At 48.7% G+C, this 24,774-nt stretch overlaps 1 protein-coding gene and 1 long non-coding RNA gene across 5 annotated transcripts in view; one reads left to right on the top strand and one right to left on the bottom strand.

Moving 5' to 3' along the window:
• The window catches only part of TTLL10 (tubulin tyrosine ligase like 10), a 210,413-nt gene that overhangs the window by 169,302 nt on the left and 16,337 nt on the right, over positions 1-24,774 (top strand). For 2 of the 4 annotated variants that reach the window (XM_079986813.1, XM_079986812.1), the window contains 7 exons: positions 3,827-4,407; positions 17,375-17,464; positions 19,010-19,178; positions 20,500-20,618; positions 21,189-21,303; positions 23,380-23,465; positions 23,981-24,152. In XM_079986813.1, coding sequence (XP_079842939.1) covers positions 3,827-4,407; positions 17,375-17,464; positions 19,010-19,178; positions 20,500-20,618; positions 21,189-21,303; positions 23,380-23,465; positions 23,981-24,152 — 1,332 coding nt within the window. Of the gene's footprint in view, positions 1-2,624; positions 2,847-3,826; positions 4,408-11,782; positions 11,937-13,561; positions 13,652-17,374; positions 17,465-19,009; positions 19,179-20,499; positions 20,619-21,188; positions 21,304-23,379; positions 23,466-23,980; positions 24,153-24,774 lie in introns of those variants that run through there. The other 2 variants (XM_079986814.1, XM_079986815.1) reach the window with 2 other exon arrangements.
• On the bottom strand, positions 7,579-11,768 carry LOC307222246. The gene is made up of 2 exons (XR_013841672.1): positions 11,615-11,768; positions 7,579-9,267 (listed from the first exon to the last, which is right to left on the bottom strand). It is a non-coding gene; the product is annotated as an uncharacterized lncRNA (long non-coding RNA).

The following is a 24,774-nucleotide window of genomic DNA, read 5'->3' as shown; positions in this document are numbered from 1 at the left end:
TGAGTAGGGGCGCCTGCAGATGGTCCGGATTTTGCATTACGCATACAATCGCATAACTGGAAATTTGGGTTTGCAGAAGTAAAGGGGATTACAGCACCCTAGGTCAACAATTTATAATTTATTTCCTTGGTGTTGAGAATTTGGACATTTGAGGACTTGCCCTAAGGTCACATGATCCAGGCAGTTCCAGAGACCTAGACATTATTTCAGAGGCTTTGAAGAATAAAGTGGTTTGGGGCCATTCCTTGTTCCTCTAATTTGTAGACCCAGAATTGTTATATGATCTCATTAAGTGCAGGATGGGGGATGCTCTGGGTCCACACCCTGTCCTCCAGAGAGCATATCAGAATCATTATGGTATCACCATCCCACAAGCAAATCAGGTATGACTTCCCCAGAAACCAATAAGAGAGAATACTCCATCAATACCGTAGTCTAACCTCTGAATAAGCAATGTGTGCTCAATAAACAGGTCATCCAGAAGAAGGCTTCAAATGTAATAGATTTGCCACATACTGCAGTCAGAGGAAGGACTTAAGCTCTTCGGAATAAGGACAAAGGCTCATCTAGTCTAGCATTCTCCTCTCGTGGTGGTCAACCAGGTGTCCCAGTGGAAAGTCTGCGAGTAGGACCTGACTTTAGCAGTCCTCGCCCCACTTGCAGTTCCAGCAACTGGTATTATTTAGAGACAATTTGCCTCCAACAGTAAAGGTTCAACATAGCCATTGTGGCTACTAGCCATTGGAGAGTCTCCATGAATTTGACTAAGAGCTCATTCACACTTACTTTTCCTCAGGTAACAGATCTGGGCTTTCTTTTTCTTTCTTTCTATAAAACAAATTATTGGATTTTTTTTTTTACATAAAGTACAGTAAGAATTAGGCTAATCTACAAAACAGGAATAATAATAATAATAATAATAATAATAATACCAGAGAAAAAAGAGAAGAGAGGAAGACAAAGAAAATACCCATAAGGCCCTTTACCATATTTATATCACATGTCCTGTCATTTTTCCACATGTGGAGAGGTAGAGACCCCCCCCCCCCAATCTCCCACTTTCCAGGTCCATATCTGAATGCTGGTGTATTGTTGCTGTTTTTTTGCCCTGGTGAAAACTTGTTCTTTACTGCTGAATTGGAGCAAATGGCAATTCTGTGGAAAGCCCTAATTGCCATTTGCTCCAATTCAGTATTAAAGAACGGGTTTTCATAGGGGAGGCGGGGTCAGGGGAGGAAGTGCTGGGACACAGTGCTTTAAAACAGGTCGGCAAGGTTTACTTGGCCTGGGACGGTTCACTCCAGCAGAGATCCCTCTGTGGGCCCGTGATTTTCTGCGTTTTCATCTGCGCAGACACAATTTCCGGCGCCGCAAAAGCGAGTCACTGTGCCACGCTGCGCCAGTTTATCGCAGCGTGCGGGGACTCGCCGAGTGGGCGGCTTGGTCTGGGGGCAGCTCGTGGGCTGGTTAAATGATTCCCATGGGCCGCTTGTGGCCCATGGGCCTTAGGTTGCCGACCCCTGCTTTAAAACATGGACCTGTTCCTAAAAAGCACAGGGCAAAAGGTAAGAATGGGGGAGCCCAAATCCTCTTCTTAAGCCATCCCAGTTGGTGGCAGTCACTACCTTCCATAGGAGCGAATTCCAGAGTTTGACCATGGAGACCTCACACCAAAGGAATCTTGCTATGAGCATGTGCACAATCACATCAAGTTGGCTGTTGAGGTGGCGGCTTTTCAATGTGCACTGCTGATGTGAACGGGGGCGGGACATGAACTGGGACCCTGTGCCAACGGGGCATGCACAGAGCTCCGTACAAAACCCAGCAGGTTCCCAATGCCCTTGGTGTTGCCAGGATCTACGCACAGCTGCCCCATGTGGCGAGCCTTTGAACTGCAGGTGGCAGCCTTCTCTGCGAAGAACCTTCAGGCCCCGGACTGACTCCGCCCACTCAGGCTTCCGCAGCTAATTCCAAACTCACTTGTTTTCCATTATGAGGGATGGGGAAGGGCAGAGCTTCCCCAGGTAGGGCTGGGAATGGTGCCCTGTCCGAAACACCTGCAGCGCAACTGCCAGTCAGAGTAGACAATAATGAGTTTGATGGACCAAGGCCATCATTGTATAGAGTCCTGCTGTCATTCTGCCTTCCCAGCATTCCAGAGTGGAAAGTTTTCTGTGGCAATTTATTGGGATGCCTTGGAACAAGCTTGGCACACCACTGGCTCATGGTAGTGAGGCCTTTTCATGATGTCCAGCGCCAGCCCTGTTCTGATAGGGCCTATGTGCTCCCATCTCCGCGGGCACCCCACTTTCCCTTTAGTTCCATCCCCATACCCAGTACTGACTGCCATTTTTATTTCCCACAATGCCTCTGGCTCTCATTGACCCAGGGCATTGTGGGAGGCCGGGCAAAGGCCTACCGGGAATCAGAAGAGCCCACTGTGACGCTGCAAACCCGGAGCCCTCAAACCCATGCACCACACAGTCCCTGGGGCAGAAATCAAGCCTGCTCACTAATGCAGGAAATCCTTCACAATTCTAGCAACAGTTCCTAGGCAGCAGTTGCTAGGCGACTGGCCCTTGTTGATAGTGCTGAGACCTGCCTTTGAGCTGCCCAGGAAGAGGGGAAAATAGTTTGCTGCCTATAGATGCTCAGAGTGCCAGGGCTGGGCCGCTTGAGACGCTGGTGTCGCCTGAGCGCAGAGCAAAAAACACACACCGAGCCTCCGAAACCCCGAGTCTGCTTGGGAAGCGGGGAGTTTGGCCGGCTTTAGACTTCCGTATGGCTCGGCTGGAATACAAACCCACAAATGCTTTATTAAAGCATTTAGGGCGTGCCAAGTTAAGGTTAGAGCTTCTGTTACTTTGCTTTCTGTTTGGGTTGGGTCTTTGTTTATTTATCACATAGGCAAGCTGCCTTACCCTGAGTCGGACCATTGGTCTGCTTAGCTCAGTACTGTCTACACTGACTGGCAGCAGCAGCTCTCCAGGGTTTCAGGCAGGGGTCTCTCCCAGCCAGAGATTGAACTTGGGACCTTCTGCATGCAAAGCAGATACTCTGCTACTGAGGTTTGGCTCTTCCATTAGGAAATGGGAACACAGAAGGCTCCCTGGTGTGAAGTCAGACCATTGGGCCATCTAGTTGTGTAGTGTCTAGGGAGAGCCCTATTCCCTTCAGTAGTTGCAATTCCCAGAGTAGCCTAACAACCAATCCCTCTTCACAGAGAACTCTGGGAACTGTAGTTCTTTCATGGGAATAGGAGGTTTCCTAACAACTCTCAGCACTCTGTGCAACACATCTCCCATAATTCTTTGGGGGGGAGCCCTGGCTGTTTAAAGTGGTATTAGGTAAAGGTAAAGGGATCCCTGAGCATTAGGTCCAGTCGTGACCGACTCTGGGGTTGCGGCGCTCATCTCGCTTTATTGGCCGAGGGAGCCGGCGTACAGCTTCCGGGTCATGTGGCCAGCATGACTAAGTCGCTTCTGGCGAACCAGAGCAGCGCACGGAAATGCCAGTTACCTTCCCGCCGGAGTGGTACCTATTTATCTACTTGCACTTTGACGTGCTTTCAAACTGCTAGGTTGGCAGGAGCAGGGACCAAGCAATGGGAGCTCACCCCATTGCGGGGATTCGAACCGCATTGTTCGCTCCCCGCCCCCATTTTATTGCCACAACAACCCTGTAGGGTAGGCCACGCTGAGGCAGGGACTGCCCCAAGGCCACTCTGGTGAGCTTCACGGTGGGGTGATGGATTCAAACCCTGGTCTTTTCCGCATTGGCTCCATTGCTATCTGAACTTGCAGTTCCTCTTTGGTTGTTTTCACAGCCACTGTCCGGAGCACAGATGGGCATCGGCCATGCAGCTCCCCAGCAAGCGATCAATCTTCTGTCTTCCAAGCGAGCAAGGCGAGGATGTGAGCGCTGAGGAAAGCAGGCCGCAGCCTCCGCTGAGGTCGGAAGAGATGGCCATCAGACTGGAGCCCATCGCGGAGACAGTCAGCAACTTTGAACTGAGCAGCAATGAGCAAGCAGAGGCCTTGGGCCTCCAGGGTCCCTCCGGAATGAATTTGGGGGACCTTGAGACAAACCCAATTAAAGGAGACCCAGTTACAAGGACTGGCCGAGCCCAGAGACCGTCTCTGGAAAGGACCCCACTGGAGGCTGCAGGCTCGAGGGCGGGAGGCAGCGAGGTTTCGCTGGAGGGGAGCTCGTCCCAGGATGAAGGAGGGTGTGAGGAGGGTCCTGCTCATGGCCAGGAAGCCGGCACAGAGGCGAGGCCGCCCGGGCCCACTCAGCACTCCGCCAGAAACCCACTCCCAATGTCCCACTCCAGCTCGAAGGTAAACCCCAAGGGGGTCTTAGCGGGCGGCGCTGGCAAGCGGAGGAAGAAGCGCAGAGGACGAGGAGGTAATCAGAGCCCTTGAGGGATCTCCAGGGATGGACCAGGAGAATCCCGGGTTAGATAGAAAAGCAGGGTGCGGGGGGAGGACAACCGACCCTAGCAACCCCCACCTCACCTCTTACTGGTTGGGCGCAGGGGAATGGTGGGAGGGACCAGCTGGGGAACCACCAAAGGTAGTGGGGCAATGAGGAGTGGTCTGAGGGAGACAGAGGGGTTGGAGCTTGTTGCAGCAGGAGGGGGAGACACCCTTGACTCTTCACCAGCCTGACTCATCTCTGCCTCTTGGCCTCCTTCTCCTACTCGCCTGCTTCATGTCTGCCTCTGATTCTGGACTCTCCCAGCTCACAAAGCCCTGCTACCTCCTCAGCTTCCATCACCTCCTCTTCCCGGTCTTCTACGGGACTCCCTGTTGTCCCACCACCACTTCCTGGGCTACGGGCTTTCTTCCCTTGGGGCTTCCTCAGCTGGTTCTTCCCATCATTCCTCAGTGTCCGATCTGCCCATGACACTACCCTACTTTTGGCTTGGGTTGGACTCTTTGAAAACCATCCCTCCTACCCTGTAAGTGGCGTCCACACAACAGGCTGCTTGCACCCTTTTGGGGGGAAAACGAAACCCCAAGTGTCATTATTCTCTTAAATTGTTACCTGCCTTCCGCTTTGAGGCCTGTCCCAGGGCAAGCTGCGACAAGGGAAAATGCAGTTTGAAAGGGTCTAAAAACTTCCAATAAAATATCACCACCAAAAAACAGGGCGAGGATTAGCGCTGGACCCAACCTTATAGCTTGCACCAAATGCTAATCCTGCTCAGAGTAGACCCATTGAAATGCATGGACATGGCTAACTTCGGTCTGTTGATTTCAATGGGTTTGTTCTGGGTAAGACTAGCACTGGACACAACCCAGTGGGGCAGAGTCAACTAAGTTGCTGCACTAATGGAAGCCGGTGCAACAGAACCTGCTAGCACAATATGACTCTCTCCCCTGTCCTTCCCTTGCGCCCCCCCTTGGAGGGGCTTGGGAGATTTGACGAACCCCCAGAACAGCCCATGGAGGAGGAGAGGTGGGATCATCTGGCCCAGATGACTTCTGTTGTCAGGCAGCCCAGCAACACAATGTCTGAAAAGGGAGCTGCAAAAATGGCATATTATACTGTACAACTCGTGCTTCCAGTTGCCAGCAGATCGGTGGGCATTACCAGAGGCTGATATTCATGGGACACACCAGGTCTGCTTCCATTCATTTCATCTCAAATGGATCAGTTTTGGGATTGTATTCCACATATCCGCTCAGCGTCTATCAAAAAAGGCAAAAAAGAAAAAAAGGCAGAGGCTTCGTTCTTCCTCCCCTTGCCAAGAACTTCATAAAACCGAAATCGTCCAAGTGAGACTTATAAAAGAGCAAATTAGAAATATGGGGAAGAGGTATATAAAAACAGGTCCCATTAGCAGGCAATTTGGCTAGAAGTGAAGATGGTAGCTTCATTAATAGGGCAATTTAGCTGAGGGGGTTTTTTTAGAGGGGAGGGGCAGGTGTGTGTGCGCGCCACAAATATTTGTATGCTATAAAAATGCAAAAAGACAAAGACAAAGCCCTGTTATTTTATTTCCCTGGCAATATTGGTTTGCTAATTGTCCTATTACAGTCCTGGCAATAAAGTGGATATTGGTTTATCGCAAAAGAGTGCAGGTTGGAAACATTTGAATAAAAGGAATAGCACCTGGAACTGTGCTGAAATTGAGTTTGAAACAATGGAATAATTTGAGGCCACCTGGCAACGTGAGAACATAGGGAGAGCTTTGCTGGATCAAGCCAAAGGCCCGTCTAGTCCCAACATCCTGTTTCCCCACAGTGCCCATCAGATGGCTCCAGGAAGCCCCCAGGTGGGGCGTGAAGGCAGCAGCCCCCTCTCACTGCTATTCATAAGAACAGCCTTGCTGGATCAGACCAAAGGCCCCTCCTGTTTTCACAGTGGCAAAGGCCTCTGGAATGCCTGCAAGCAGCACCTGCATGCAACAGAGCTCTACTGACTTGCATTGCCCAGCAACAGCCATTCAGAGGCACACTGCCTCTGCCAGCCAGACCAATTGGGGCAGGGGCACCAGGTTGACCCCCACATTGGGGCCACGCCCAGTGGGACATACCGCTGGGAGAAGGAGGCGGAGGGCGGTCCTTGCTTGGCTTCCTCATCTCCACATGGGGAGTTAGTCATGATGATTAACTTCAGAGAGTCTGCTTTGAGGTCTAGCAGTAGCCACCACTCAACAGTGGCCTTCCCATCAACCTTTCCCCTCCCTTGAGTGCAACATTTCAAATTCTGGACAGACAACCTTTCTCTTAACTGGAGGCGCCAGGGATGGAACCAGTGACCTTTGGCCTTTGGCCCTTCCCCCAAAGTTGACATACGGCTGGGATAGGTGGAGCCCAGGTTAGGGCGGAGCCAAGATGGAACCATATGGTCTCAGGGGTCTCTGTTGGAAACAGGAGGCAGAGGAGATCCAGGGCAGAGCCTGGTGGGGCCTAGAATGCAGATTTGACTGCTTTTCAGGCTCCAGTACTCATTTGCCTTCTAGAACAAAGGTTTTGCAGGCAGAACCAATGCAATACCAGCTGGTTAGGAATCAGGGATAGTATCAGCACCTGGTAGCATTGGACAGCTCCTTGGGTCAAACCACTTGACAGGGTCCACCATTAATTTATCTGCTTTGGCTCAGTCCTTCAAGCTGCGCTGGGTTGCTGGGTCTAGCTGCCATCTGGATTTCCCACATGGCCTGGCTGCCTCCTCCCTATGAGTAGAGCATCTGTCTGGCTTCAGTTTATATAAGATGATTCCAAACTCAAAACCTCTGCCCAAACTTTTTGGGTGGTATCCTGCTGACGCACTGAAATTACTGAATCTCGGTTTGCCAGTTAAGTTCAATGGGTCTGCTCTGAGCAGGACTAGAACAGGATGCAACCCCTTGCTTCCCATTCTCAAATGCCGGGAGCTGCTAGCCCTCGTGTTGTGCCATGTTAAACATGGATTTACGAACCAGCATATCCCCAAAGGGCCTACAAGGCTTCCCAGCGCTTTGCCTTTCATGTTTAGCGTTGCATCTCCAGTTTGAGCACAGGATGTTAAATTTGGTAGATAGTCTTAATGTCTAATTTTTAGGGAGACATTTCAAGAGAGGACGAGTCTAAGGAAAGTCATTGCTCTTTACTGTACAGTCTAGCACCTGAACTCAGTGCTTGCTTTCCTCTTTCGCCACAACGGAAGATAAAAGCCAGAACGGTACATGCCCAACAACACAACCAGCAGCTGGTATTTTTAAAACCCAAATTAATACTTTGAATACATGGCGGAGGGGGCGGGGAGGATTGTGGTAATAATTAGCCACCAAGAGAGGTGGAAAGGGGGGGGGGGATTACAAATGCAAAGTCTGGGAGGGAGAAAGGTTGGGGGCTTATGCTTTAATAATGTGTGTCAAAATATATACAGCGAGCCTGAAAGTGCGTCTTTAATCTTGAAAGGGAAGAATCCCGGGGGACAGCCCTCTTTGATCTCCTTATGTTTGTAATTACGGAGCCTCCCCGTATTAGGCAGAGACGGGGACGTGTTTCAACGGAACGGGAGCTCCTTCCCCTCTCGCGCCTCCTGTCACTGATGTGTGTATCTCTTGAGCCAGGCTTTCAGGATGAAGTGTCTCAAAATGGCTCTTAACCGCCACTGCCGTGGGGGGGGGGGGGAGGAGGAACCAAGAGCAGCAATGGAGGTGGAGGGGTGTGTGAGAAAAGAAGCAAAAAAAGAGAGAGGTGTTTAAAAAATCAGCCCACAGCAGTTATTCAGACATGGCTGTTGTGTTTGCATCAAGGATATGCAGTTAGTCCCATGTGTCCTTCTCATGTATTCGCTCGTTTTCCTCTGCCCTCCTCTTCCCGTCTTCCTTATGTGTCATGCCTTCTTAGATTGTAAACCTGAACGCAAGGACTGTAGGTTAAAAATAAATAAATCTGTAAGCCGTTTTGGCTGAAGAGCTGAGTATGATATTCCCTTTAAAAGTAAAAATTCAATAGTGTATTAACAGAGAGATATACAGAGAGAAAACTATGTAATTAAATGAAAATGAAAATTACACACACACACACGATACACATTTGGGTATTCTGGGGTTAGTATAACAAACAACCTAAACAAACTTTGCCAAGTTAATGTTATACCCCTTATATGAGTGGAATATAAATTCTAGGGCTGCGCATGTACAACAGACCTGATCCAGTTCCTGATCAGTGATCCCCAAATCACTGGGACCTGAGCTGGACCAGGGACCACCCAGCCCAACCCAGACTCAGTTCTGAATCAATCTGAAGGCGAGGCTGGTGTTTAATTAGGGCTCTGGTCGTTTTTTTTTTATAAAACACATCTTGGGTATAACATATTCTGCTTCCTCTGATTATCACAGTGCAGGGTTAAAAAGCAATTTAGTGGGACTATGTTGTGTTGTTGTTGTTGCTGATATTAATATTTAAATTTGTTTACTGTCCTATACCCACAAGTCCCAGGGAGGTTACTATGTACCAGATCTGGTCGAATCCTGGATCCTGAACCAAATCAGACTGATTTGAGTCAAGCCAGAATTCGGGAAGATTGGGTTGAGGGAGCCCCAGAACATCCCAGGTTGCTTGGGTACACCTTGAAAGCTCCACTGGTGTAAGAATGTAATGGGGGGTGGGGCGAAGAGACACAGGCATCCTCACTACAGGGGTTAATCAGGGGTTAAATTCAGATCAGGGTAAAAGCTGGATCCAGCCCTCAAATTCAGGACCAGTCCAACTGAAGCAGCTGCTTATGACAGCACGGTCTTTGCTGTTTTTCACTTATGTTGATCTGCAAAGGAGGAAAGTCACATAATGATAAGCTGAACGCCCTGGAGGAGACAGTAATTAATAAAGTATGCAAAATAAGAAAATAGGTAGTGGAGTGATTAAGTCATTATGCAAACCTCTGTTTGCATGGAGATCAAACTAGCTGCACATGGTGAGCCATATTGCAGCATTGCCGTCTACACAAGGATATTTGAGACGGGAGAGAGAAATTTGGTTCAGTTTGCATTTAAAGGAGAGTCTAGCAAACCTGCACTTTCTGAAACCAGAAGTGAGCTGAATCAATCATCCTTCAAAATCTGTACTCCTCTGAATGTTGCAGTGCATTTATCCAGCCAAACTATGGGAACAAAAATGCATATACAGTGGTACCTCTGGTTATGAACTTAATTCGTTCTGGAGGTCCATTTTTAACCTGAAACCGCTCTTAACCTGAGGTACCACTTTAGCTAATGGGGCCTCCTGCTGCGCCGCCGCCATGCAATTTCTGTTCCCATCCTGAGGTAAAGTTCTTAACCCAAGGTACTACTTCTGGGTTAGCAGAGTCTGTAACCCGAAGTGTTTGTAACCCGAGGTACCACTGTACTAGGATAAAGCATGTAAGAAAATGTGTATGTTTGTGAAGATAACATCTGGGAAAATATAAATATTTATACCTTGAAATACTGGGCAGATTAGGCAAAACTGCAAAGAAAAATGTGTCTGTTAGGAGAAATTTGCACTGAAATGCAGACAAATTTCCATGTGGACTTAAAAAAAAAAAACACCACACAGTGTGAATATGAATATTATTTATTTGTGTGGCTAAAGCCATTGCAGAAACCCAAAATGCATAAAACAGAATAAATTACAGTACGCAGTTAAAATAATCATGAAAGCCAGACATTCCATCAGATAAGAGTTTGCTCCCCTGAAGAATTTCACTGATCATCCCCACAAAACTTTTCTCCTTAAAATTGCCACTCTAAAGGCTGCACAGGCCGCCTTTTCAGAACTGTAGCGTGACCTGCTCCCTAATAAAAAGTTGATCAGATACCCAAATGTATCCAGTTGATTTCTCAACTGGGAGATTTAAATCTTTGAACAAGGCTGCTCATGAATCCTCACAGACTGGAAAACCAGTAAGTAGCCGAGTAAATCTTCAGGCGCATTCCCCCTGCACATGGGCAAATGCTCTCTTCATAGGGGATCTGTCAATAGCGGCAGAGTGCATAGACTGGAACCGCAGAACTATAAAGGCTTTTCTTTGACATTTGTTGTGCTTGCTACACAGCAGGGGCAAGGAATCTGAACGGGTTGTTTGGCATACCGTGGTGGACGTTGGGACAGGCAGGCAGGAGTGCAATCAGCACAAAAAGCCGTGCTTCAAAATACAAGATTTCATGCAGGGAGAAACCATCGCAACCGATGCAGAGAACTGAGCTAAAGGCTGGGAAAATGCAAAACGCAGATGAATCAAAATGGACCGATTCACTCATCCCCAATGGACATATTGGATTTTGGAAATGGAGCTCTCTTAAAACGCCCTCCCCAAGTGCTTTTGGCATAAACCTTCATCCTGGCCTGAAGCCTAGGGAGGTGTAACTTATTTTCCTCACTGCCACCCCTCTTGCCTCTTCTGTCCTTCCTCTCTCTCTCTCTCCATTGGCTGTTAAAACGTTAGACTGTAAGCTCCTAGAGGGCGGAGGACTGTTGCCATCTGCTTAGCATAAAGGTACAGCATTGATGGTGAGTGAAAACAGGAAATCCTTCTCGATTGGGTGAGGGGATGACCATTGCCATTTTGTACCCAATGCCAACCTTACTCTAAACAGCCTTGGCCCAGTATACCTGAAGGAGCTTCTCCACCCCCATCATTCAGCCCGGCCACTGAGGTCCAGCTCCGAGGGCCTTCTGACGGTTCCCTCCCTGCGAGAAGAGAGGTTACAGGGAACCAGGCAGAGGGCCTTCTCGGTAGTGGCACCTGCGCTGTGGATGTCAAGGAAATAAACAACTATCTGACTTTGAGAAGACATCTGAAGGCAGCCCTGTTTAGGGAAGTTTTTAATGACTGGTGTTTTACTGTGTTTTTAATATCCTACTGGAAGCTGCCCAAAGTGGCTAGAGAGCCTGTGCACATGATTAACTTAATTCCAACTGGTGCACTCAGAGTAGGACTTAATTGACTGCAACCCATATTAAATCAACAAATTGTGGATTCAGGCCCATGGCCCATCTCCCTCAGTATTGTCAACACTGACCGGCAGCGACTGTCCAGGGTTTCTGACAGGGGACAGCACTACCTGGGGATTAAACCTGGGACTTTCTGCATGCCAGGCAGGTGCTCTGCCCACTGAAGGAAGCTGCCTTACGCAGAGGGCTCAGCTATCTTATTACTGCCCACTCTGGCTGGCAGTGGCTTTTCACAGGATGGAAGCAGAGCCAGGTTCCCAGTCACACCCCCTCCTCGCTTGGCCAGCCAGGGGAGAGTTCTGGATAGGGCAGGGCACCTGAGTCAACAGGTGACATCACAGCCTCCCCATTATGATCTGCGTGCGAGTCAGCTTCTAGAGGATATGGCTTCAGAGCGGGAAGGAGCCTCAACACCGACTCCCCTTTCACAAAAGGTCTGCAAGAAGAAGCTCTACAGCTTCCCGCCTCTCTTGACACTTCGAAGACCAACGTGCTTCTCAGGTCAGCCCCACAGCCCCAGATCCCAACAGAAACCACCTTGACACCCCACTCCCACCCACCTCTGGCTGCCCTCCCAGTGGGATCGGAAGGGCAAGGGGTGGAGGGGCCACACATGCACCTCAGTTTTGGAGGTTGGGGGACCCCAGGCAGAAAATCCCACAAGCACTTCTCCCTCACAAATGCAGCAATAAATTAGGCAACCGCTCCTGACACCCAAAATCAACCACCTGAAGTGGCCTCTGCACTCGCCTAATGGTAGAGCCGGGCCCTGCAAAGGGATAGTTGTATGACAAGACCATTTCCGCTTTGGAGGAAGCTGCCCCAAGAGGATTTTTTTAAAAAAAGAATTCTTTAATTTTCCACGAGCCTTTGCTTCTTGAAGACACAGCTTTGCTCTTGAACACAGAAATCACCTCTTCATTAAGCGGCGAGAGGCAGTTGAAAGAACTAATGAGCCTCGAGTGGAGATTCTCCCTTGGCCAGGCGACGTTTGGCTCAAGAGCTTTGATTAAATAATTAAATGAGCTGATGTGCAGGGAAGGAGCAGCTCAAAGTGCCGAACTCTTCAATGAGTCATCAGAAAGGATCTCAGAGGCTATTTAGGCCAATCCCATTTAGCCAATGCAGGAAGTCCCTATTACAGTGTCCCTTCGCAGGTAAAATCTGCTGCGAGAGTATCCCTGATTGGTAAGATCCTCACTACAGGATCCCTGATAGGTAAAATCTGCTGCTAGAGGGAGCCGGCCATTTTCTGCTTTAAAACAACTAGCAACATGGAATTCATCACCTTGCATTGAAAGAGCTTGTGCCTCCATCCATTCAATTTTTGAAATTGGCCACAAAGTGAGGTTATATTACATTTTGTGCTTATCTTTATCCTGGGAACCCCTGCCAGAAGCCCAATGGCATCACTGCTCCACTTTAATTTTATTTATTGAAATTCTTATAGACCACACTTTTTATATATAAACAACAACAACAACACAGAGAGAGAGAGAGAGAGCGTGCGCAAGGCTATATACCACATAAACAGTTCCATTCTGATAAACATCCATTAAAAGCATTGATAAATACTAGCCGGTAAAATGAAATTCACGCATCAAAGGTGACTGAATAACACAATTTTTCAGAGGCATCCAAAAGAAGGCAGGAATGAATCTTGCTGAACCTCCATTGGCAGGCAGTTCCACAAGAAAAGGCCCACCACATTAAAAGCTTGGTCCCTTGTAAAGGTTGACTGAACCATAAGAATGCCCATCAGAGGAACTTTGTGATCTGCGCATCTTTCCATTCAACTGTTCTTCAAGGCACTGGAGGAATTACGTAAAAGAGAGAGCTGTATGCGGAGATATTTATCCCGGGGCCCATCGGCACTGTACACGTAAAGCAGTATCATGGCTTCCCCCACAGAATCCTGGGAGTTGTAGTTTGCTAGGTGTGCTGAGAGCTGTTAGGAGCCCCCTTATTCCCACCACAGACCAGCCTAAAGTTATTGAGGAGCTGGGAATTTGAGCCCTGGTCTCTACTACATCCTAGGCTGGCACTTTAACCACTCAGCCGCGTTGGCTTTCGAAACAAGAGCCAGCGCCCTCCCGGTTCTGACCAAATTGCTCTGGCTTATGTAGGATGGATGGATGAAAGGCCTTTGGATGCCAGTGAAAGAGCAGCCGCCATCAGCTTAGGCTTCCGTTGGTATCCGTACTACACCGAAGCAGGTGAGGCCCGCAAGGGGAGAGCCGCGGCGGGAAGACGCCTGGGAAATGGCAGGCGGAGGGTTAAAAGCGCCCCGTCCAATAGGCAAAGAGGTGAGCAAAGAGACCGCCTCTCGCACCAACCTGAGATGGGCCTGTGATGGCTGGTAGGGCGGAAGGGGAGCCCAGAGTAGGCGGAGCCAGGGCCCATGACAGGCAGGGCCGGAGCCAATGGCAGGTGGCGCCGACTGATGGTCCCTCCCCGCTGAGTTCTGCAAGGGCCAAAGGGAGGCAGAAGATGAATGGGCAGGGCTGGTTGCATGAAGGCAGGTGGAGGTTGGTGGGAGAGGGCTCCATTCACCCACAACGGGCCAGCTCCACACTTGCTCCAACACACCTCAAATTACCCGCATGCTGCAACTGGGCTTGGAAAAAAGTCTTCTATTAGCAAAAGAAAACTTATTTGAAGTCTAAGTTTGGAGGGTGGAGCAAAGACAGGGGATGGCAGCCCATGCACTACTATTAGAATAATGTGTTTGTGGGAGAGGTTTATCGTTTTGTTTTCATTTTTAACTATTTTGTGCTTCTATGCTGTATCTTGTGAACTCCTCTGAGATCTTCCAATGAAGCATGGAATAATAATAATAATAATAATAATTTGAATTTGAATTTGAATTTGAATTTGAATTTGAATTTGAATTTGAATTTGAATTTGAATTTGAATTTGAATTTATATACCACCCTATAGCCGGAGGTCTCAGGGCGGTTCACAGAACAAAAATCAAAATATAAAACCACAAAATATATAATCAAAATAAAAACAACCCAATAACCCCAACTCAAAAAAACCAATAATAAAATAATAATAAATGAACAATTTTTTTTAAAAAAAAACCTAATACTAATAGCAGGCAGTGGAAAGCTGTGTTATCCAAATGAGTTCTACTCAGTGCTTGGCTGATTGTGCCATAACTTTGGGCTGAGTACCTTTTCGCCCGCGTAAGCAAAGCACCGCTAAAGTTTCCATTTTGTTAGGTGAGGTTTATCGAGTGGGATTCTTGAATTTATGTATCGCTTCCCATTACCAAAAATAAATAAAACCCACCCAACTCCCAAAGCAATTTTCAAGCAAGTAAAGAATGCGGTCATAAAATCACATGGACGTATTAAAAACAGATTTAGCAGTACAATCGTATCAGTGATGCTGCCCAGATGCCCAGGAAAACAAAACAAAATCTCCTTGGGCTTGCTCATAAATAATGACAAGGCTGGAGCCAGGCATACCTCCTGCCCAAGCAATGGCATTTTGATCTCGGAAATCCATCTGAGGCTTAAGACAGCTGCTTATTGGATTTGCAGATTATGGTAGAAATGAATATCTAACTATTAACTATGAGAAGTCAAAGGTTTCCACATGGACAGCCAAGTATTCCTGGACTGTGAATGTCCACAGACAAACCAAGCCAGTTTTTACGAGTCTCAGGTAGAAAAGGACAAAAGTGTCAATTTCAGTTGCCATATTTCTTTTTCAAAAAATGATCCCCACGGAAATTTATCAGTGTACATTCCCCTTAATATACACAGTTCTCTATTCAAATTTGCCTGATATGTCTGTCTTTCTCTTTTTTGCAAGCAATTTCCCTAATATAATACATTTTTGTTTGTTTTCACTCATAATTGCATTCTTATGGACACCTTTCCTCAATGCATAAATTTTTGGTCCACATTTTGTGGCTGGAGAACTGCCTTGCAAAATTCAGAAAAGTGTGGCGATGAGCTAGATGGACCGATTGTCCGAATTTCCGAAATGCAAATTAGGTAAAGGTAAAAGTAAAGGGACCCCTGACCATTAGGTCCAGTCGTGGCCGACTCAGGGGTTGCGGCACTCATCTCGCTTTATTGGCCGAGGGAGCCGGCGTACAGCTTCCGGGTCATGTGGCCAGCATGACTAAGCCGCTTCTAGCAAAGCGGAGCAGTGCATGGAAACGCCGTTTACCTTCCCGCCGGAGCGGTACCTATTTATCTACTTGCACTTTGATGTGCTTTAGAACTGCTAGGTTGGCAGGAGCAGGGATCAAGCAATGGGAGCTCACCCCGTCGTGGGGATTTGAACCGCCAACCTTCTCTATCGGCAAGTCCTAGGCTCTGTGGTTTAACCCACAGCGCCACCCGTGTCCCCGCAAATTAGGTAGGGGGGTGTTAATATGCAAACTAAACTAAATTACTCCCCACCACCACCACCTCTGATCTCGGGCTGCATTTCATGAACAGACCGAGTGGAAAGTGCAGGATAATTACAAAAGTTCAAAGCAGAAGCTTCAATGGGTGCATTTCTTTTGGGGAACGGCCACAGCTTAGCGGCAGAGATTTGCATTCAAGACGTCCCAGGTTCAATACTTAAAAGCAACTCCAGGTAGGACTGGGATTATCCCCTGCCTGAAACCCTGGAGAGCTGCTGCCGGTCAGTGTAGACAATACTGAGCTCAATGGACCAATGGTAAAAAGCGGCTTCCTTTGTTCCTAGGGGAAAGTTGTGACCCAGATTTTCAACCTGGTTTCCAGGACTTAGCAAAGAATTCTGTCCTCCTTTCTCTGAACTTTATTGAATCCACCCACTCGCGTTTCTGGTGCTGCCCTCGATTTGGAAGCTGGCCGTGTCTCATTAAATAACTTGGCTTGGGCGCCTCCTGTTCATTATTGGCAGCAAATTGGCCGCTCTGCCTCTCAAAATGCTCTGGCAGATCAGGTGCTGGTCGACTCAATGAGCGAGCTAATGGGCAGAAAGGTGTGCGGTCCCTTTCTCTCTCTGAAAAACAAGCTCTTCCCTTAGTGGCAGGGCCGCGGCTCAGTTGAGGAGCATGCAGAAGGTCTCAGGTTCAATCCCCGGCCTCTCTAGGTACGGCCGGGAGAGAACTTTATCTGAAACCCTGGAAAGCCACTGTCAATCAGAGTAGACAATCGTAAACTAGATGAACCAATAGTTTCACTCCATATAATCCAGCTTCCTACATCTTAGTTCAGTGGTAGGGCACTTGCTTTGCATGCTGAATGTTTTTCCAAAAATAAAAACAGAGATTGAATAGCCCTCTGTCAGGGATTTTTTCGCTGTGTTTCGTGCCTTGCAGGGGGGTTGGTCTAGATGGCCCTTGGGGTCCCTTCCTGCTCTACAGCTAATTCTATGGTGCTTTAAATATACAGGGTGGGTGTGGCTGTGCTGAAGAAACAGTAGTGTAGCCACCACGGAGGAAATGTTGATTTGAAGCAATTCCAAATGAAAAGGCACAAAATATGAATGACCACGAAGAGCCCACTGCCACGTCCCTCAGAATCCTCCCCCAGAATTTAGAAGGCAAACGTTGGGGGAGATGGGTCTTTTCGCAAAACCATTTATCTTTGAGTATTGTGGTCAGTATTGGTATTATTAGTACAGTGGTACCTCGGGTTAAGTACTTAATTCGCTCCGGAGATCTGTACTTAACCTGAAACTGTTCTTAACCTGAAGCACCACTTTAGCTAATGGGGCCTCCTGCTGCTGCCGCGTGATTTCTGTTCTCATCCTGAGGTAAAAATAGTACCCGGAGCACGATTTCTGTTCTCATCCTGAAGCAAAGTTCTTAACCTGAGGTACTATTTCTGGGTTAGAAGAGTATGTAACCTGAAGCATATGTTACCTGAAGTGTATGTAACCCGAGGTACCACTGTATTGGTTCAGGGCCCAATGGCTTTTTCTCTCCTCTTCCTCTGCAGATTCCAAGTGTGTCGCAAGTACAAGGGAGAAATTCATGAGCATGTTTGAAAGCCAAACTGACAAAGACTTGCAGCCAGAGAAGCAAAGCAGTAGGCACCCTCTTGCTTCCCCCAGTGTGCCCTCCCTGCTCCACTCCTCCCCGACCCACACTGTCCCCAAACCCAGACCCATATCTGGCTGCCTGCATGTGTAAAGCGAAGCTGGGGTTGCTCTCACAAAGGACTCGAGCATGAGAATGGGAGGCCTTCAAAGAGGCAATGGCCAATTAGTTCCGACCTGATGGAGCCGACTCTCATCCTGGGCGTCGCACAGTTGCACCGACCCGCTCCCCAAATTAATTGGCACGATGCTACACCCTGACTCTGCCTTCCTTGAACGCTTTGTGAACTTTGAACAGCTCAGCGGAGACCTGTGAACATGGGCGTCAAAGCAAGCGTATCTGGGGAAAGGGTCTCTTCTGGCAGGGAGCACATACCGTATTTTTTGCTCCATATGACGCACTTTTTACTCCTAAAAAGTAGGGGAAATGCCTCTGCGTCTTATGGGGCAAATGCGTGGTCCCTGGAGCCAAATTGCCTAAGGGCAAAAAACAGATTGTGGTGGGTTTTTTTAGAAAGATGGAAGCGGGTGTTGAAACAAAGTTGCTGAGCAGCTGATCGGCAAGCGATTAGGTGGGAGATAAGGCTGCGGGTAAAGGAGGCTGCCGGAGGAGTGGGGGGGGGGAGTAAAAACAGCGAACTTGCAAGGAGAGGAGACAGGAATACTAAAACAAGCAATGAGGAGAGAAATTAGAAAAAAAGGAGGAGCAAAAAACTGCTCCAGCTAAGGAAAAGACGCTAAGGCAAACAAGAGGGAAGGGGGTGTTGAAAGGAAGCCACTGAGTAGCTGATCGGCAAGCGATCAGGAGGGAGATAAGGGATGCTAGCGATAAAGTAGGCTGCCTGGGAGGGGGGAGGTAAAAGCACATGGATCCTCAGGATTTTTGCATTGGGTTACCCCTAATTTACCATCAGATCACATAGCATGTCCATGGCTACAGCCTGCACCAAAAAACCCCACACATCCATTGTTTTGTGGGGCCACAATGGCGCAAAATCGTGGTTACAAAGCACGGATCCCCATGGATCCTCAGGATTTTTGCATTGGGCTAACCCAAACTCACCGTCAAATCACATAACATGTCTGTGGCCACAGCATGAACCACAAAAATCATACATCCACTCTTTCGTTCAGAATATTTTTTTTCTTGTTTTCCACCTCTAAAAACTAGGTGCGTCTTATGGTCAGGTGTGTCTTACGGAGCGAAAAATACGGTGCTTTAGAGCAGGGTTGGCAAAGTCACACCAGGCCCATCAAGCTTTCGGTGGCCCATCCACAACAGCTGGAGGCAGGAGGCCCCTGAATCCCAGTTGCCAGGAATCACCAACGGGGAGTGTTGTGCTCAGGACCAGATTTTGGGCTTCCCATAAGAAGCATCTGGTTGGCCACTGTGAGAACAGGATGCTGGCCTGATCCAGCCAGGTCCTTCTGAGGGTTGTATGCATGACAGCGAGGGTGGGCTGTTGCCTTCATGCCCCGCCTGTGGGCTTCCTGGAGCCACCTGACTCCCCCATGCTTTTCTCTCTTGGTTCCAGGCAATTCCAACTTAGCTGAAGGGGAGCTGGCAAACGAAACCAAACCCAAAGGGCAGAAAGGCGTTCCCAAAGCATCGCCCCGAATGAATCACCCAGAGGAGAAGAAGCCAGAGGAGCCTCCCAACCTGGGGCCTTTTTATTATATTGGAGGAGCAAACGGAATCGATATGTAAGGACGCCTGCAGAAAGAATTGCCCCTCCGTCATGGGTGCTTCTTCCTGTGGCTCCCCAGAGTCTTGTATTTCCTTATTGACAGCATTTCTATGCTACCCTTTAGTCCTCAGGGCCTCTACTCACAGTGTAAGACAGACACAGCACACAAGGAAAGAGGAAGAGGAGGGAGGAGGGAGAAGCAACCTCTTCAGCTTCGTGATTGAAGTCACAAGTGATGTCAGTCCTGGCTGTCTCCCTATTGGTTATCCTGGGGAATATTATAATAATAATAATAATAATAATAATAATAATAATAATAATAATAAAATAAATAAATTATTATTTATACCCCACCCTCTGGCTGAGTTTCCCCAGCCACTCTGGGCGGCCCCCAATCAAGTATTAAAAACAATACAGCCTTAAATATTGTAAAACTTCCCTGAACAGGGCTGCCTTCAGATGTCTTTTAAAGATAGGATAGCTACTTATTTCCTTCACATCTGAAGGGAGGGTGTTCCACAGGGCAGGCGCCACTACCGAGAAGGTCCTCTGTCTGGTTCCCTGTAAACTCACTTCTCGCAATGAGGGAACCGCCAGAAGGCCCTCAGCGCTGGATCTCAGTGTCCGGGCTGAACGATGGGGGTGGAGACGCTCCTTCAGGTATACAGGACTGAGGCTGTTTAGGGCTTTAAAGGTCAGCACCAATACTTTGAAATGTGCTTGGAAACGTACTGGGAGCCAATGCAGATCTCTCAGAACCAGTGTTATGTGGTCCCGGCGGCCACTCCCAGTCACCAGTCTAGCTGCCGCATTCTGGATTAATTGCAGTTTCCGGGTCACCTTCAACGGTAGCCCCACGTAGAGTGTGTTGCAGTAGTCCAAGCGGGAGATAACTAGAGCATGCACCACTCTGGTGAGACAGTCTGTGGGCAGGTAGGGTCTTAGCCTGCGTACCAGGTGGAGCTGGTAGACAGCTGCCCTGGACACAGAATTAACCTGCGCCTCCATGGACAGCTGTGAGTCCAAAATGACTCCCAGGCTGCGCACCTGGTCCTTCAGGGACACAGTTACCCCATTCAGGACCAGGGAATCCCCCAGGGAATGGCTCTTCTGATGTTCTTATGAGTGAAGGAGGGCTGATTCCTTCATCCCCAGCTTCCTGCAGCCATCAGATGATTGGCCCCTGTGAGAACAGCAGGCTGGACTAGATGGGCCTTTGGCCTGATCCAGTAGCCAGACTCTTCTGAGGGTGAAGGCAAGGGCTGCTGCCGTTCTTTATTTTAAAAAAACCCAACAAGTTGCTGGACCTCATTGTTTTCTCTCCTTCCTCTGAGCAGATTGAACGCCTTCTGCAAGAACAAAGGCTGGCAGCGTATCTATGACAACCGGAGGGATGATTACATCCTGAAGTGGTGTGAGACTAAGTGCCGGGATACCTATTTCAACTTCAGAGAAGGTAAGGAGGCCTGGGGGAGCCACCACCAAAAAGAACTTTTCCCTAGTGGTCTTAGGGCACGGGAGTGGAGAACCTGAGGCTCGGCAGATGTTGCTGAACCTCCATCAACCACAGCCAACAGGACGAGTGGTCAGGGATGATTTTCAAACCCATTGAAATCCATGGACATGACTAACTGAGGTCTATTCATATCAGTGGGTCTACTGACTACCATTAGCTACAGCCTGATGGGTGCTGTTCTTCAGAGAATCATAGAGTTGAAATGGAACCATGAGCACCATAGAGTCTAACTCCCTACAATGCAGAAAAGCTGATGAGCATTCCCATTCAAATGGTGTGTGTGCACCATGTCATGTGATCGATTATGCGGGGCGGGGCTTACCTGGCCCCCACAATATTTTATTCTCATTGGCACCCCTGCAGTCCAGCAGCAGCTGGAGTCGGCAGGCTCTCTGCACCCTTGTTGTTGGGCTTGGCCCAAAGGTTATCAATAAAGGATGTGTTGCGTGTGAGAGAGGTTGACCCAGCCTTCATGCTCCACCCTGGCTCTCGCTATTCCTCCCTTTGCAGGAGAGCAGCTTCTTTACCAGATCTCTAACAACAAGATCCTCACTACCAAGATCGGCCTTTTGATGAACTTGAGGGAGTATGAACGGGTGATGAAGAAGATCAGCAGGACCACAAAGTGAGCCCTAAACTCTTAAGCACAGCTTCCCTGCGCCTTATGTTGTTCAAAGGGGAAGGGTCTCGAGCTCAGAGGGGCCACACGTGGCCCTCTAGCCCTCTCTAATCGGGCCCTTGGGATGTTCCACAGGCCACGCCTTCCTCTCGCCAAACCACGCCCCTCGCTGGGCCTGATTCACAATCTCCTTGAGTGTTTTTGCCTGGCTGGAATTTGTCCTCGAACCCACATAATGCTTCTTTCTCAGCTGGTTGGAGGCTAGAGAAGGGTGTTGGTATGCATGTGTAGCCTACCATACAAAGATAACATTGACATGGCTTGCCCCACTCATTTTTCATCTGACTCTGCCCACCACTGTAATGCGACCCCCAGAATCTTGCCTAGAAAGGACTGTGGCCCTTGGGCAGATGAGGGGCATGTAGAGGGGGCAGCAGAGTGGCATTTATCATTGGGCATAAAAAGGAAGATGACTTGATTGGTAGTGGGGGTTCTTGGGGGAGGGTTGTTCCTTTAACAGCTCCTTTTTGATGCCAAAACTATTCACTGGGGAGCATATGGTGCAGCTGTAGTGAATTATTAAGTGCAGCAAAAGCAAACATCGCAACAATATGCAAAAGAAGGTGAAAATATGCATAGAATTTGCAAAAATTACACAGGCTTCAAAATCCTCTCTTGCTTCTTGGTAGCTGTATTCCCAGTAATGGGTGATGTTTGCTTTAGGAGGCCAGGAGACGCCTCAGGGACAAAGTTTAGTAAAAGAAAAATAGACTATGGGAAGTAGGTATAATCTAACTGCCTCTCCCACGCACCCTGCAAAAAACATCCCCCAGCCGTAGCCAACTTTCCAGAACAGAATGTAGTCTGTGCCGACATTCAAAACCTCAAATCCAGATGTCAGCGTGTGACAGGGTTTCAAATCTGGAGCTATTTGGCTTTGTGGCATCATTGTGTTCGCTGATTGGTTGGGATCGCATCATGAGGAATCATGTGACACACAGCTGAGGGTATGGAGGTTTATGAACTGCCTTGGCTGAAGAGGAAAGTTGTCCAATTTCCACACTGGGGGGGGGGGGCATGTCAGCAGTGGGGCTGCCTGGCAAACACACCTTCTAGAAATATGGACCCAGTGTTTCGACAGTGTTGGGGTAGGGTGTGTGGAATAAACTGGATTCAGTTTCCATTTAAAAGCAAACCTATTTATATTATTTTTATTAATTAACTTTATATACTGCCCTTCGTCCGAGGCTCACAGGCCAGTTTGCAGTATATCTATTAAAAATACAGAACGTAACAATACGGAAACCGAAACACAGCAATCCTTCGAAGTCTTCCTTGAATTCTGCAGTGCAGCTCTCAACCCAAGCAATGTGTGCAAAAGGTGCACAGACTAGGGTAAACCATGCATTTGATTGCAGATGCAGGTGGCGCTGTGGGTTAAACCACAGAGCCTAGGACTTGCCGATCAGAAGGTTGGCGGTTCGAATACCCACAATGGGGTGTGCTCCCATTGCTCGGTCCCTGCTCCTGCCAACCTAGCAGTTCGAAAGCACGTCAAAGTGCAAGTAGATAAATAGGTACCGCTCCGGCGGGAAGGCAAACGCCGTTTCCGTGCACTGCTCTGCTTCGCCAGAAGTGGCTTAGTCATGCTGGCCACATGACCCGGAAGCTGTATGCTGGCTCCCTCGGCCAATAAAACAAGATGTGCGCCGCAACCCCAGAGTCAGCCACAACTGGACCTAACGGTCAGGGGTCCCTTTACCTTTTTATTTCTGCCAAGACCATACAAAGAAATGCATTGTATTAGGGGAAATGGCTCTGTGGAAATGTGTACGTCAGGCAGAATTGCATACAAACGAGGGCGTATTAGGAGAAATTCGCTGGTGGGTTTTCAAGAGGGCTTTCAAGGTAACTAAACAAATGGCAAACAGGTGTGGAAATATGGAGAACTTAACTGAATATTGGGAAAAGGAGAAACCCAAACTGGGAGGTTGTTCGCCCATCCTTAGATGGAGAGGCGCACATCCCTTCACGAGGAGCATGCAAGTTCCAACCCCTTCTTCTTATCCTGGGCTTTTGCAGGGTTTTGAGAATGGAGGACTTTTTCCCTGAGACTTTCCGCCTGGATACCAAGGACGAGAGAGAGATATTCTTTGAAATATATGAAGGTGAATGTCAGGAGCTTCAGAGCTAAGTCACATCCTCCCAAGCGGAAATAAATTCATTTGACCATTTTCCTATCCTGCCAAACTCCTGCTTAGCTCAGGCACTGTCTAGTTTTCGATCAGAATTGGGCTGTGGTTGTAGATTCCAGATAAAGGAAACTATTCCCAATGGGGATAGTTGGAATTCCTTTCCTTTTATTGCTGCGTTTATCTCCCACCTTTTCTCCAGAGAGCTCAAGGTGGCAAACATGGTTCTCCGCCTCCCCATTATATTCCCACAGGTCCACAGGCCGAATCAGAGCAGCCAGCCAGTATTGCCTGCACTGACTGGCAGTAGCTCTCCAAGAGTTTCAGGAAGGGGACATCCTCCATCCTACCTGGAGATGTCCTTGGGGATTGAACCTGGGACCTTCTGCATGTGAGACAGGTGCTCCACCACTGAGCTACAGCCCAGGAGGCCGTGATGGGCCAGATAGACCCATCAGGCACCTTGCCTGTGTTTCTCCTCTTCTCCACAGAGCCTCAGATCTGGATCTGCAAGCCCACCAGCTCGAACCAAGGCCGGGGGATCTTCCTCCTCAGAAACCAATCCGAAGTCAACAGCTTGCAAGCCAAGCTCCTCAGCATCGAAGAAGATCCTATGTACAAGAAACTGCCTTACAAAATTCCCCCGGCGAGGATCGTTCAAAGGTAGAGAATGCTGTGATGTGGAGGTTCTGCTAACCCACTGCCCCAAGTTTCCAGCTGGCTGGTGAAAGATGTTGCTGGGTGGTCTTCGGGGAACTTAACCGGTGCGCTTCAGGTGAAGGAAGCCCGGGATCTCGGGTGGGCTGGGGAAATCTCCTTCTCGGGCCGTCATCTTGCAGAAATGCGAGCTCCTGGAATGCAACCAGTACGGCAGGAACAGGCAGCCTTTTTCACCTCCGGCGTCCGCATCTCTTACTAGGCTACCTTCCAGGGGCCACAGGCCAGTAGTGGGTGGAGCTGGTGGCAAAAGTGGGAGGAGCAACTGCTGCAAATCTTAACATTTGCACATGTGCTGCTTCCTGAACACAGGACACTCTTCTCAACCCTCCATCCAGGAAAGCAAGTGATGCTGTCGAGTTCCGTGACACATCCCAGCCATTCTGGAGGACGTGAAGCTTGGCTGGGGAGGGGTGTGGCCTGGTGACAGGGGGTGTGGCCTAGTGAGAATCCCAAGAGCCATGTGGCACCTCTTCTGGGCCTGAGCATCCCTTTCCCCCCCATTATGGGCTGCAAATTTCGGAACTTGCATCAAACTCCCCATTAAACACCCCACATACCGGGGGGG

This window comes from Podarcis cretensis (assembly GCF_951804945.1).
Source record: "Podarcis cretensis genome assembly, chromosome: 8".
Lineage (NCBI taxonomy): Eukaryota > Metazoa > Chordata > Lepidosauria > Squamata > Lacertidae > Podarcis > Podarcis cretensis.
Note: the sequence above shows the minus strand (reverse complement) of the source record. Positions and strands in the feature narration are given on the sequence as shown.